The sequence below is a fragment of the Mesoplodon bidens genome (assembly GCF_964165515.1).
Source record: "Mesoplodon bidens genome assembly, chromosome: 15".
NCBI classification, from domain to species: domain Eukaryota; kingdom Metazoa; phylum Chordata; class Mammalia; order Artiodactyla; family Ziphiidae; genus Mesoplodon; species Mesoplodon bidens.
In genome coordinates, this window is record NC_138171.1 from 24,771,356 (window position 1) to 24,784,784 (window position 13,429).

The window sequence follows — 13,429 nt, forward strand, 5'->3', positions numbered from 1 at the left end:
CGATTAGTAACAGTTAAAATAAAGCAAGGAGTGATTAACACTTTCAGGCCAGGTTATGTTTTCTTCTCCAGCCTGTTCACTGTTCCCTTTACTTTTCTTGTTCTCAGGAGAGGGAAAAAAAACACCTCACTTCTATTTTTATCGCAACACTATGTTGTTCCGTTTTCCACAAAAATTTATGGGTTCTCTAGCAGGAAATAATTTGCTAATTAGCCTCAGCTTACAGTGTTTCTTTGAGGCACTGGATCTTGCTGAATTCAACGCAGATGATCTCCAAAAATTCATTCCACTGTAGCCTCTTTCAATTGGGGGAGGATCTGGTTTTCCTTCTAGGGGCATCTGCGTATTAAGAGGATCGAATAGTGACTTTACAGTGAGGAAACCTGGCAGGCACCATCTTAACCAGAGGATCAAGGTTAACATAACTGGTAATGGGATATTGATATGTGCCCTCTGATATCATGCACCAAGGGCACACCACCTCTATGGTGTTTTTCACAAAAAGAAATCCATGGCCTTAACCATAAGAAAACATTAACCAATATTAGGACATTCTACAAGGTGCCAGATCAATACTCTTCAAAAAATGTCAAGGTCTGAATGAGGAACTGTCACAGATTGGAAGAGACTGAGAAAAACGACACTGGTGGGAAAACTGGTGATACCTGTATAAAGGTTGTAGTTTAGTGTCATTTTACCAATGTCAAGTTTTCATAATTGTACCAAGTTATATGGGATGTTAACATTGGGGAAAGCTGGGTGAAGTGTGTGCAGGAGTTCCCTGTACTATACTATTTTTTTGTAACAGCTCTATAAGTCTAAAATTATTTCAAAGTAAAGTTAAAAAAGAAGGATTGGATACAAAGAAATGATTATTGAATCTGGAAACATTATAAAAGTGTTTAGCAAGGGGAAGAAGGGCTGCAGTGACTGGACCTCAAAATAACCTGGGAGATAAGCACAGGATGATCATCACCACCATCTTACATATGGAGAAACAGACTGAGAGGGGGTGAATGAATTGAACAAGATCACAATCACAAAAGCAAAAAGTTCATGTGACTGGAACCAGAATAAGAATTGAGGAGTTGGAAGTAGTCAGGGCCTTGAGTGACAGGCTTATGAGTTTTGGAGTTTATTCTGTGGCAGTGGAGGAACCACTGTAATATTTTAAGAGGGGAGAACCATGAGACAACTCTTCCACAAATCATTCTGAGGCAGCACAGATGGACTGGAGAGAACGGAGGCAATGACAAGAAGTTGCTACAGTCAACCGTGGTAGGGATGATGGACGTGGGCTGTGGTAATGCGGGCAGCTCCGAAAGAAGTGATTCAAAAGTTTTGGGGCTTCCCTGGTGGCGCAGTGGTTGAGAGTCCGCCTGCCGATGCAGGGGACACAGGTTCGTGCCCCGGTCCGGGAAGATCCCACATGCCACAGAGCGGCTGGGCCCGTGAGCCATGGCCACTGAGCCTGTGAGTCCGGAGCCTGTGCTCCACAAGGGGAGAGGCCACAACAGTGAGAGGCCCCCGTACCGGGGGGGAAAAAAAAAAAAAAAAGGTTTGGAAGTGGATTTGATAGGATTTGGAGACCAATTAGATGGAACAGCTGAACTGGTTATGGAACAGCTGAACTGGTTGTGAGTAGCAGTACAGCCAAACGTTTAAGCACGCAGTCTTTGGAATCAGACAGTCCTGGATTCCAATTTGCACTCTTGCCACTTAATAGCTGTGGACACTTCAAGTTACTCAATTACCTTGAGCCTATTTTCTATTCTATAAAATAGAGATAATCATTCCTCTCTGAAAGTGACCAGGAAGACTGACAGTGCATGTAGCATATCTAAGTGTCTGGGACATAGTAATAAATGTTGACAGTTGTCCTGGACTAAGTAAATATAGGTGTGATATTGGTCGCTAGGATAGAGAAGATAAATAGAAGAGGTCTGAATTAGAAATGAGGAAAATACCAGCATGGCTGTTTTCAGCGATCTGCAGGTATGCCTGAAAATTCTCAGTGTCCTTCCCTGTGAGTTTCTTTGAGGAAACCCTCCTGCCCACAGCATCTCTGCTCAATGGGAACCTGTTCATAAGGGACCAATACTGTCCTTTCTAGGTCTCCAGTGAAGACCTGGAAGATTCCCGTGGACCTTTCCCCTAAATGTCCTGACCACAAAGGAGCCCGACAGACATATGGGAATTGACCAATGCAATGAGCTGCACGTGACAGCAGTTTCTATTCTGGAGTTACACACTGTGAGACACTCGTCCTGAAAGCCCAGAGAATAGCAGCCAGTCAGTCAGAGCTGAGTCCCAGTTTGATGCTTTATAGGGTTTGGTCAGCCAAATGGACAGTAAAAGTAACTACTTACTTTCCCATGGAAGATTTCCTCATGCTGTGGGGAACATGTCTTCCCTCTTTTTTTCAGCCACGCTGAAAACTAGAGCTTTCTAGCTGCTTATATAGGACAGAATAAACAGGATAGGGCCTACTTTGCAGGATGTGGAAGGAACCTGTCCTCCAGTCACTGTTAGATCAGAATATTAAAAAAACCCCACTTCCCTTAGCATCTTTCCCCTGGATCTATTTTAAATAAGAGCATGATCACTTGGTTTCCTAATAAGAAAAGGTCTTGGTAGCCAGCTGGTAATTCTCAATTGAGCACCTATGGCTGGGATCCTGTCTTAGGGAAACCCTTGGTTGTCCCAGAAAAGGAGATGTCTTCATCTTGGTTCTCTTCAACATAGGCACTAAATACAGTCTCACCTGAGTCTTCCTAGATTTTTTCCTATCTACTCCACAGTACAAGACAGGCTGTAACCTGCTCACTTACAAAAGCAGAGGGGCAGAAATCTATATGACCTGTTCACATAGAAGGCTTCCCTGCAAGTGGGGAAAACCTTACTCAAGACTAAAAGAAAAGTGTGCAAATGAAGGACCAAAAAGTTTAATTGTAAACAGTCTTACAACTTTTAGGGAAATGCAAGTGAGGCAGCCCCCTGCAGGACCTTTATAAGAGCACTTCACTCCTTGTGGTATTTGTAAAGTTACCTGAGTGTTTGAAATTACAGTTCAAGAAAACAAAGGAACTCCAATACAGTAATATACAATCCAGTGCTGCCATTCCATTTTTGGTTAATGAAAGCATAGCATATATACAAATAATTTTGTAAATAACTCTAAAAGAAAAACAAAAAAATGAGGGGGGCTGGAGATACCAATAATATTAAATAGAAGTAGTTAACCTAAAGGAGTTTAAAAGGATGGAGTTACATCCAAAACAAGGAGGGATATAAAAATAGAGAAGTCTAATTCCATGAGTCATCCCTAATAACATTTCAGATTATTAACCAGGTAAATAAAAAGTGGCAGAGTGGGTTTGACTGAAATAGTTCATTTAGGATGAGACCTCTTTGGGCAGGTGAGTCATGTTTCACTAAAATTTCAGATGAATTGACATTGGTATGTCAATCTCCTGATGAAAAACTAGTACCTGATTTTTAAATAGAGTTATTGTAAGTCTTACAAAATTACATTCTTCTGCACTCTGATATAAGATCATAAAAGACAGAGCAGTAATTCATTATTATGAGCGGCTGGACCAGTTTTAAATCACTCTATTTGATGAAACAAGTGAGGTCCTTCCCTCCAGACCCAGATTATGTGAAATGCTGCCTTCCCCAACCTCCCAAAAGAGCAGAAGAATAAGGCAATTGCTCATTTTACTTTGTTTTTATTTCAACATAACATGCAGTAAAAAAATTAACAGGATTTATTAGCATTTACAATGCTTACAAAGAAAAAAGGACTCTAAAAAGCAATTTAGTTCAGATTTAAGAAATCGCTCTAATTAAACACTTACAATAAATCTATTTCCAAATGATCAATTTGGACCAAAATTTAAGATAGTATTTGGTAGATATTTATGTCTGCTGTCTATTTGCAGTATTTTTATATAACCTCTGATTCTTGGGATATCCAGCCCCCATTTTCCTAACACAGCAGGGAAAGACATATACATGTGGCCATTTAAATTAAAGGAAGAAATGGAGTAAGGGAGATCCCAGGCTGCAAAAATATATACAAGCATTTACCTTTTCCAGAACTAAACGTTTCTTCCATAAAAATATTAAATAGCCAAGCCCTATAGAACTAGGGCCAGGACTACTTCAAATATAACTATTCTGTATTTTAAAAATATAGGGCAGAAAGCCTTTTGGATATTTATACATTTTTGAACAATATTTCTAGGTCCCTAAATGAATCATCAAGCATTATGTAGAACAAAAAAAGTCTACTTTCTTACATTATCTCTTAATTTAATCTCATAAATCTCTAGTAAATATTGTAGGTAACTACATTTCAATGTAAGCATTTACCTCAATAGGAAGTCTTTATAGAAGGCTTAATCTCCATAGCCATATATTACCAAAATTCAGACTTATATATAACGAATGGGTAGTTGGCAGACATTCGCTCTGTAAGACAAAGCAAGAATTTTTTGCCCCCTACCAACAAAAAGGCAGAGTCACTACTTTGAAAACAACTAGGGCTTAGAGACTGTACTACATTTCCTAGAGTAAGGAGAATAAAATCAAAATAAAGATAGGATTTGGGGGGAGCCGAATCTCTCCCTTTACACTAACAATTTCTGGATGAGGCAACCCTTTCACTCATGTAAGTATGCTTTATGATGGCAGTGTTTTAGAGTACAGATACACAAGTTGCAAAGTGTTTTTGTTGTTTTTCCAAGATGGAAGAGTAGTTAGGGACAAAAACCCCCGTTTTCTTTCCATATACAACAGGGGTTTGCTATTCTCTGCTGATTTTTGGCTCAATGCTATTTGTTCATGCTATGGTACTGAAACCTGCCAAAGTTCCTATCTCATGAGCTATGAGGCTGTCCTCAGGGTTCAGCTATGATAGGCACTCAGCTGGCTTCGGCTTCCTCCCACTGTCCATAAAGTCAAACCTCTGACAGCTGTCATCTTGACAGAGTCTAAGAAGGCTAAGTTAAAAAAATTCCCAGAGAGAAAGTCAAAGTGCATTCATTAATCAGTTACTAACAGAGCAATCTAACAGTCATGGGGAAAACCTGTTAAAATTTTTAGAGGTGAACAGAACATCCAGATCAGGACAAGGGAAAGAATGGAAATAACTACTCTAACAGGTGTCAGAGAAATTATCAATTTAAAAAGTTTTAATTCACATACAGAATACATTTCTGTGGTTACTAGAAATGTATTGCAAATAAACGTATTACTCCCTTCTTTTTAGCCAGTACCACAGCTCTCCCTCCCTAATGAAAATGTAATTTTACAGGATGTTTCATTGACCTCTGCTTGATTTAGAAAGCACTCTAGTTATAACTTGAACTCCTTAGCAATAATTAAATGTAACTGAAGTTGTTGGATTATGATAAAATTATAAAGATGCAATTAATATACAGGAACATATAAAAATTGTTGATGGCCTTCAAAGAATTCAGCTAAATTAATTCCAATTCTAGGTTAACTTTTTTATACAGACAGTGAAGGAAGCATAGTGTTAATATTGTTTGTGAAGTTTAGTATTTGCAAGGCAATTAAAACAAACTTCCAAATGAAGAGAGTTATGCAGTCATTTGCAGGCTGGGACCAACTTCTCTCTGAATTCAAATTAACAAAACTACTTTGTAGAGAGATACAAGAGTCTCACATCTCTCCTTTCTAGAGATAACATCAAAATGATGCATGGATTTCATGCTCCGGAAAGGAAAAACAACAGTCAGGCCAGGCTGAAATAAGAGGGAGAGCACAACCCAGAAGTTTGCTCACATCCCCAGAAGCTGGGCTATTTTAAACAAATACCTCTTACCATGAGGCTTAACAGAAAGATCTTACCTATTTTAGTTACCAAGGGACTTCCCTGCATATTTTCAGAATCTCTAAAAGAAAAAACCCTACTCCCAAATGAGACTTCTGATACACATATACAAAATTTTTGTTAAGGAAACAATCTAGTGGAATAAGACAAGGCAGATTTCATTGTTGTGTTAATTCCATGTTAAGTACGGTTTTGACTAGTCATTTGCAGATCTGAGTTCTGGAACATTGAGAAGAAATCCAGAATCACTGGGAGATAAATCTCAAAGATAACATTAATTTACTTACACTCAAGGTAACTCTCTAAACAGTCACAGTCCAATTTTACAAGATGTGCAATAGGCAAAGAAGGAAAAGGACAAACATTGCAAATAAGTTCTTGTCCTTTGGTGGTGCAAGCTCTCCGAAGTCACTCTTGTCCAAATCCTTCTGTTTCTTCAATAGCAAATAACAGCTTTTCCTTCAGTTGCTCATAGCTCTTGTAGGGTGGCAGGTCCAGGCGGTTAAAACTAAAAGTAAGAATTGTTAGCTTGAGAAAAGGAAATATATTAAGAATCATATGGGCAGTGTAACAATGGTTTTAAAGCCAGGCAAAATTAGGTTCAAATCCCAGCTCTGTCACTGGGCCCCTGAGCAGGTGTTTTTTACTTTTCTGAGTCTTGGTTTTTTCTTTGGTAAAATGGGAATAACAATATTTATCTCTTGGGATAGAGTGAAGAATAAACAAGCATATATATAGCACAATACTGGTGCTCAGCAGGTACTCAGTAAAATGTTACTCCTCTCAAGCTTTCCCATCCACCCTAATCTATACGTGGTCAGCAAACTTCTGCTGTAAAGGGCTAGACAGTAAATACTTCAGGCTTTGTGAGTCATAGGTCTCTTATCAAAAGGTTTTAAGTATACCCCATTAAGAATAAAACAGTTTTCGGCTCTAATATCTAATATGTTCGTCTGACTGAATTTCTCTGTCCAATATATTCTTAGCTGTGAGTTTTTAAAGGCATCTTCTAATTTTGGGCCATATTAAGAACACCTTCACAAGGTAACAGGTAGTGAATCTGCCCTAAAGCCTTGGCCCTCTGCTATATTTATAGGATAAGGTGCTGGTAGATGTTTGGCAACAGACGAAATAATGCTATCCACAAAAGGAAAATAAATTTATGGTTATGGAAATGAACAAATGGAAACATGGAACTTGAAAAAGTAATGAGGCTGGTTTTCATGTGTGACTGAGATAAGCTATTCACAATAATGTAATGGCACAATCTGTTCCAAGTTTAAAAAAAGGGAGAAAAGATCAAATCAAAATATATGTGTACAAGATGAATGTAAAAAAATCAATTGTATTTTGATATACTAGCAATGAATAATCTGAAATGAAATTAAGAGAACAATTCCATTTATAATAGCTTCAAAAAGAAAAAAATACTTAGGAATAAATTTATCAGAAGAAATGCAGGGCTTGTGTAATGAAAACCACAAAACATTGCTGAAATAAGTTAAATACCTAAACAAATGGAAAGACACCTGATATTCATGGATCAGAAGACTTAATACTGTTAAGATGACCTTACTCCCCCAAACTGATCAAAGCAATTCACATCAAAATCCCAGCTGACCTCTTTGCAGAAATGGACAAGCTGATCTTATAATTCATATGGAAATCCAAAGAACCCAGAAGAGCAGAAACAATCTTGAAAAAGTTGGAGAATGCATACTTAATTTCAAAACTCACTGAAAAGCTACAGTAATCAAGACAATGTTACTGCCATTAAGGACAGACATATAGATCAATGGAATAGAATTGAGAACCCAGAAATAAACCCATGTATTTAAGGTCAACTGATTTTCAACAAACATGCCAAGCTGTTATTTTTAAAAAGCCACATGTATGAAAATACAAAGGAGAAAACAATAAAACAAATAAAAAGGGTAGATAGGGAAAATAAACAAACATCCCGCAAGGTATATATATGACCAATGAAATGTCCCACAAAATAAAGTTCAACTATTGTTGACATTAGGTTGAATTCCAATATATTGTATTAGAGTTAAGATTAGGGTTTGTTTTTAGTTTTGTACATTTTTGGAAATGTGGTTAAACTACATTTATAATGAGAAAATAGTATTTCTGTCACCATGTTAGAGTAGCTCTCCCTACAGCTATCTAGACTTGATTTCTTCCTCTGCCTACAGAGAAAAGTTAAGTTTTCTAAATATCACATTTCAAAAAAAAAATTCGGGGTCGGGGGAGGGATTGACTGTTAATGGCAACAGGGATTGTTTTGGGGTGAAGGAAATACTCTAAAACTAGATCATAGTGATGGTTACTTTTCTGAAAATCTACTAAATATCACTGAATTAAAATGGGTAAGTTTTTTGTTACATAAATTATGTCTCACTAAAGCTATTAAAAATAATTCAATACCATGGGCAAAGTATTCCATTTCTAATTTCTAACACATTTTAGTATATACAGGATAAATGAGAAAAGGCTGTTTTCTACACTTTTTTTTCTTTTATTTTGAAGTATAGTTGATTAACAATTTTGTGTTAGTTTGAGGTGTACAGCAAAGTGATTCAGTTATACATATAACTGAATCTTTCTGATTTTACTTACCAGGTATGACTTCTAGGCAACCAATTTTCTTTCCCAACTTTTTCAATGCAGAATTTCTGTGGCCCATTGCTCCCTAAAAGTGAATCATCAACAGTTTGATAGTGCAATGGTTCTCAAATTGTTATCCCCAATCCAGCTGCATCAGCATCACCAGGGAACTTGTTAAGAATCACAAATCCACAGGCCCTAACCCAAGCCTACTGAGTTGAATCAAAAACTCTGGGGGTGAGGCTCAGCAATAGTGTTTTAACAAGCTTCCAGGCGATTCTGATTGAGAGCTAGAGTTTGAGAACCACATTGTTAATGTATGCCCAAGAGGAGAAAATGCACTTTTATCTAGTATTCCTTAGCCAGAATAACAGAATGCTATAAATTAATAATACCTCACATAAGAACAGAACACATAAAAAGCTTAATTTTAGTTTTAAACACAATAGGGAAACTACAGCTCACTGTCTTACAAAACTTGATTTAAATAGAAAATTGTTAAAACTTTAGAAAATGTAAACAACCTAGTGAATTCAATATTAACAATGCTTGTGCCTATAGGTCCTATAGGGCAGACCCTTACACACTTAACACCCCATTCTTGCCTCTCATTTACCTTGTGTTGGAGTCAGCTGTTAATGGTTATCTTTAAGCACTGGTTTTTCTAAAAAGGTCACTACTGCTCCCTAAGAAGCATTTACTGGTGGTCATAAGGACTGGTAGTACTACTGGACTTTTAAATAAGAAGGGGCCAGGCACACTTATTGTTTTGCCATATGTAAGACAGTCATACCCAAAGAACTTTCTCATGTTCCACCTGACTAAACCCAGTACAAATATAAAGTGGTAGTACTTTTGTATCTAATCACATTGAAGTGTTTTCACAAGTAGTTATGCAAAAAGCCCAGTAACATAGGATATGGTCATTATGAAAAAGGATAGTTAAAATTATTAAATAATTAAGCTTGAAATTATTAAATGGTTTATGTACTGGCACATTCTCTCAATATATTACAGCATTTCTAACCACAGAGATGGAAAGTTTCATTTAATAGTGCTAATTAGTATGTAATAGTAGAGTCTGGATTGCTTTTAATAGACTTAGAATCAAATATTAACATAGCAGAGAGGGACTTCCCTGGTGGCGTAGTGGTTAAGAATCCGCCTGCCAGTGCAGGGGAGATGGATTTGAGCCCTGGTCCAGGAAGGTACCACATGCCATGAAGCAACTAAGCCCTGCACCACAACTACTGAGCCTGGGCTCTAGAGCCCGCAAAGCACAACTACTTAGCCCACGTGCCATAACTACTGAAGCCCATGTGCTCTAGGGCCCGTGCTCCACAACAAGAGAAGCCACTGCAATGAGAAGCCCATGCACCTCAACAAAGAGAAGCCCCCGCTCACTGCAACTACAGAAAGCCCGCACACAGCAAGGAAGACCCAACGTAGACAAAAATAAAAATTTAAAAAATAAAATAAAATAAAATAGCAGAGAAATATGAAATGAAGGATTTTAGTGAATTTCATTGATAAAGACTATTGTACAAATATGTCATATTATCAATACTATTACCCTGGATGCTTTCTAAAATTTTATGGAATTGTAAGACATCATGTTGTAAACATTATATACTGAAGTTAATTTCAGGTTGCCTGTTGTTTTCAATCTTACTCTGACACTGTCCCTAAACGAAACAACTTTCAGATAGACTCTTGCACCTCTTTTCCTATTTTTCAGCCTATTTCAACTTGAAAAAGGTCTCTGAGGCTTTTGTACATTTCAGAGCCTTGGCCTATAATGGAATTTCATGATTAGACACTACACTTTGAAATAAGATCTACCTCATTTTTCTCAACTTTGATCAGCTATAATTTATTCTGGCAGGTATATTATCCTTAATTCACTTATTTCCCTCTTTTTCTTATATTTATTTAAGTCTATTTATTATTTCTTACCTTTTCTATCTGTTCTTTCATATTCCAGTGATTCTTATACAGAAGGGCTTCTGACCTTAAGCCCAAATCTTTTCTTCTAAATAGGAACAACATTTTGTGTCTTCTAATAGAGTTTTTCCCAAACGTACATGTATTGAAATAAATATTATTTCTTTATAAATCATTTTTTAAATTTTTCTTCTTTATATTACAGTTAGTGTTATGTATCTGTATTTTTTGGAGATTGTAGATACATTATTTCACATCTACCAACTTCATTCCGTGAGGATATTATAAATATGTTTAAAAAAATGGGATATTAGATATGATAAGGTCAAGAACCACCAGATTAAATTGTTATATACATCACTCTTACAACTTTCTTTTCCTACATTGGGTGGAAGGAAGGTTAAACCAATGTCCTCTAAAATTCGATGAACCACAATCTCACTGTCTGTCTTCCACAGGTATCCTTTTGTGTTGCTTTAGACTGCTCCATCCAACCCCAAGTATTATTCCCAAGAGAAGACCTAGTTCTTGTTTTTTTAATAATCAGATTTCCAGTTTATACTGAGAAGCTTGTACCAGTTTTTTCTTCATTTTGATCACTATTCCTTACCTCTCCAACCACCACCATGGTTTCTCTTTTTCAAACTACAGAGCATTCTCAAAGGACTTACAAGTTATCTTTTTTTTTTTTTTTTTTTTTTTTTTTTTTTTTTTTGCGGTATGTGGGCCTCTCACTGTTGTGGCCTCTCCCATTGCGGAGCACAGGCTCCGGACGCGCAGGCTCATCGGCCATGGCTCACGGGCCTAGCCGCTCCGCGGCACATGGGATCTTCCCAGACCGGGGCACGAACCCGTGTCCCCTGCATCGGCAGGCGGACTCTCAACCACTGCACCACCAGGGAAGCCCACAAGTTATCCTTTTTGAGACTTCCTTCTCTGTAGCGCTAGATAAAAACTTCCCTTCTATATTGCTTGGGAGAGACTAAAATATTTATTCTCTGGCCTCTCCTTTAAGTCTGTCTCTAGGCTAGTCATGTCTCACCCCTAAATGTTTCTAAGCATCAGCTCTCTATACTCTTCTCTGTATTCTATTTCTGTATAAGCCCATCCATTCTCACAGCTTCAAATGTCACTGTTTCATTGCTCTTATGAGTCTACTTTCTCTCTCTACTCTTACCTCTAAACTCGTGCTTTAACAACACCCATAAAGCTGTCCCCTCACTGAGATTTTCTACTTGGTTGCCTGATAGTCACCTTAAACTCAGCAGATTCTTTACACTTCACAACTTCTCCATGTTTCATAACATGGTAAACATTCTTCCTTTATATTTCGTTTTCTAATCAAGTCCTATTTCTACCTTTGGAACTTCTCTAGCATTTCTCTCTTCTTTTCCATCCGTATTTTATCTCCTAAGATCAGGTTCTTATCATTGCTCTAATCATTTTTCCTATTTCCAGGCTCTTCCATCTGCATGCTATACCTTACTATCAAATCTTCCTAAAAGGCAGCTTCAGCAAGTTCACCTGTCTTCAAAAAGTTCCCATAGCTTCCAAAACCCTAAGAAATGTCCAAATTCTTTTGGTCTGGCTTTTAAAGTCTTGAACTGGTTCCACACACTGTATCTAGAACTGCCTATTTAATTCTTTAATTCTGTCTCTCTCTTCTCCAGCTGAAACAGACTTAGGGATCACAACTTCGATCCTCTCGTGGTACTTGCATAGTGCTGGTGTTAAAGAAAGACTTGAATTTACTTATTTAGTCACAAAATAAATATTCTTAAGGTCATTCATTTCAAAATAACATACAATTTAACCAGTGATTATTATGTGACAGGCACTGTACTAGGCACTAGGAATAAAAAGATGAAGATACGGATCTATATCTCAAGGAGCTCCAGGTATAACAGGGAAGAGTGGTAAACAAGTCACTAAAATATAATACAAACAATAGTAGTGTCTCTCATAGGAGACACTGAAATGTTTGCCATATGACTCAATGAAGAAACAGATCTACATATACAGAAGACCATTATCCTACTGAGTTAAAACGTGGGGTCTAGCCTAAGAGTTAAAAACTTCTACAGATAAGGATTATAAAGTGATTTAAAAGTTGACACAAATCCAGGTTAACTGTGTCAAGAAAATATACTTGTCTTTGTTATTTGATACACTGTATACACATGAACATAACAGCAGTGTGATAAACAATTTTCTTTATAGGAAAAGTGATCCTGTAGTCATACCCATGAGGTCAGCAAATCCTCCAACTGGCAATCGGCAGGTTCCAGTAACAAACTGCAAAAGTCTCATTCTCTTCTCATTATCGATTTCTTTAACAAACTGTTAAAAGCACATTTAAAGAGATACATAGGTCATATGTGATGTTCAGAATACTAAACAAGAAAGAAAAAAATCATTTCAAATCTTAACCAAACTCCCAGTGTCAGATGCACTGGAAAATAACTGAACCCACCACTGTGGATGGTAGAGCTTCTCCATGTTTGTCAAAAGCCCTACCAACCCTCCCCTATACCAATCCTAGTACCACATCCTTATAGGGAAACAGAAAAAGAAGAGTGCCCTGGGCCCAAGAGCTCCTTACTCATGCAGTCTCAAGATCAGCTCTTCTAGGGCACCCCTCCTTTTCCCTCTAGATCTGCCTGTCCTATAGAAATTCATGTGGTTACAAAGGACACAGAGGTTGAGTCAGAACAGACTTTTTGGTTTTATGAACAAATGAAATCAAGCTCATAAATTCTGACCAAGATACATCCCAGTAATGTTCTTCCCTCAGCGTTCTTTACGTTTTGGTGTAGCTATGTGTTGCCAGAATTATGTGGCTTTTAACTCCTACAATTCTGACTCAAAACATTAAGTGTCTAGAGAATGCTTTCTAGCCTGTAGCACAAGAATTTTGTCTCAGCCAAATTATTTTTGGTAAAGAATTTTTATCCTACTGTACTAATTGTATTTGTTACAGAAGCCCAGTCACCTCAGCTCCTTATGAATTTC

The 13,429-nt window shown here is 37.4% G+C and overlaps 2 protein-coding genes across 3 annotated transcripts in view; one reads left to right on the plus strand and one right to left on the minus strand.

Annotated features, from left to right (window-relative positions):
- PIGU (phosphatidylinositol glycan anchor biosynthesis class U) overlaps positions 1–13,429 on the plus strand; it is a 577,582-nt gene that overhangs the window by 144,311 nt on the left and 419,842 nt on the right. The window lies entirely within an intron of this gene.
- Positions 2,827–13,429, minus strand: part of ITCH (itchy E3 ubiquitin protein ligase) — a 125,185-nt gene continuing 114,582 nt past the window's right edge. The window contains exons 24-26 of one of the 2 annotated variants that reach the window (XM_081256794.1): positions 12,661–12,757; positions 8,486–8,558; positions 2,827–6,371 (exon numbers count right to left, since the gene is read on the minus strand). In XM_081256794.1, the coding sequence (XP_081112920.1) occupies positions 6,272–6,371; positions 8,486–8,558; positions 12,661–12,757 (270 nt within the window). In that variant the 3' untranslated portion in view covers positions 2,827–6,271. The remainder of the gene's footprint in view (positions 6,372–8,485; positions 8,559–12,660; positions 12,758–13,429) is intronic. The other variant, XM_081256795.1, reaches the window with a different exon arrangement.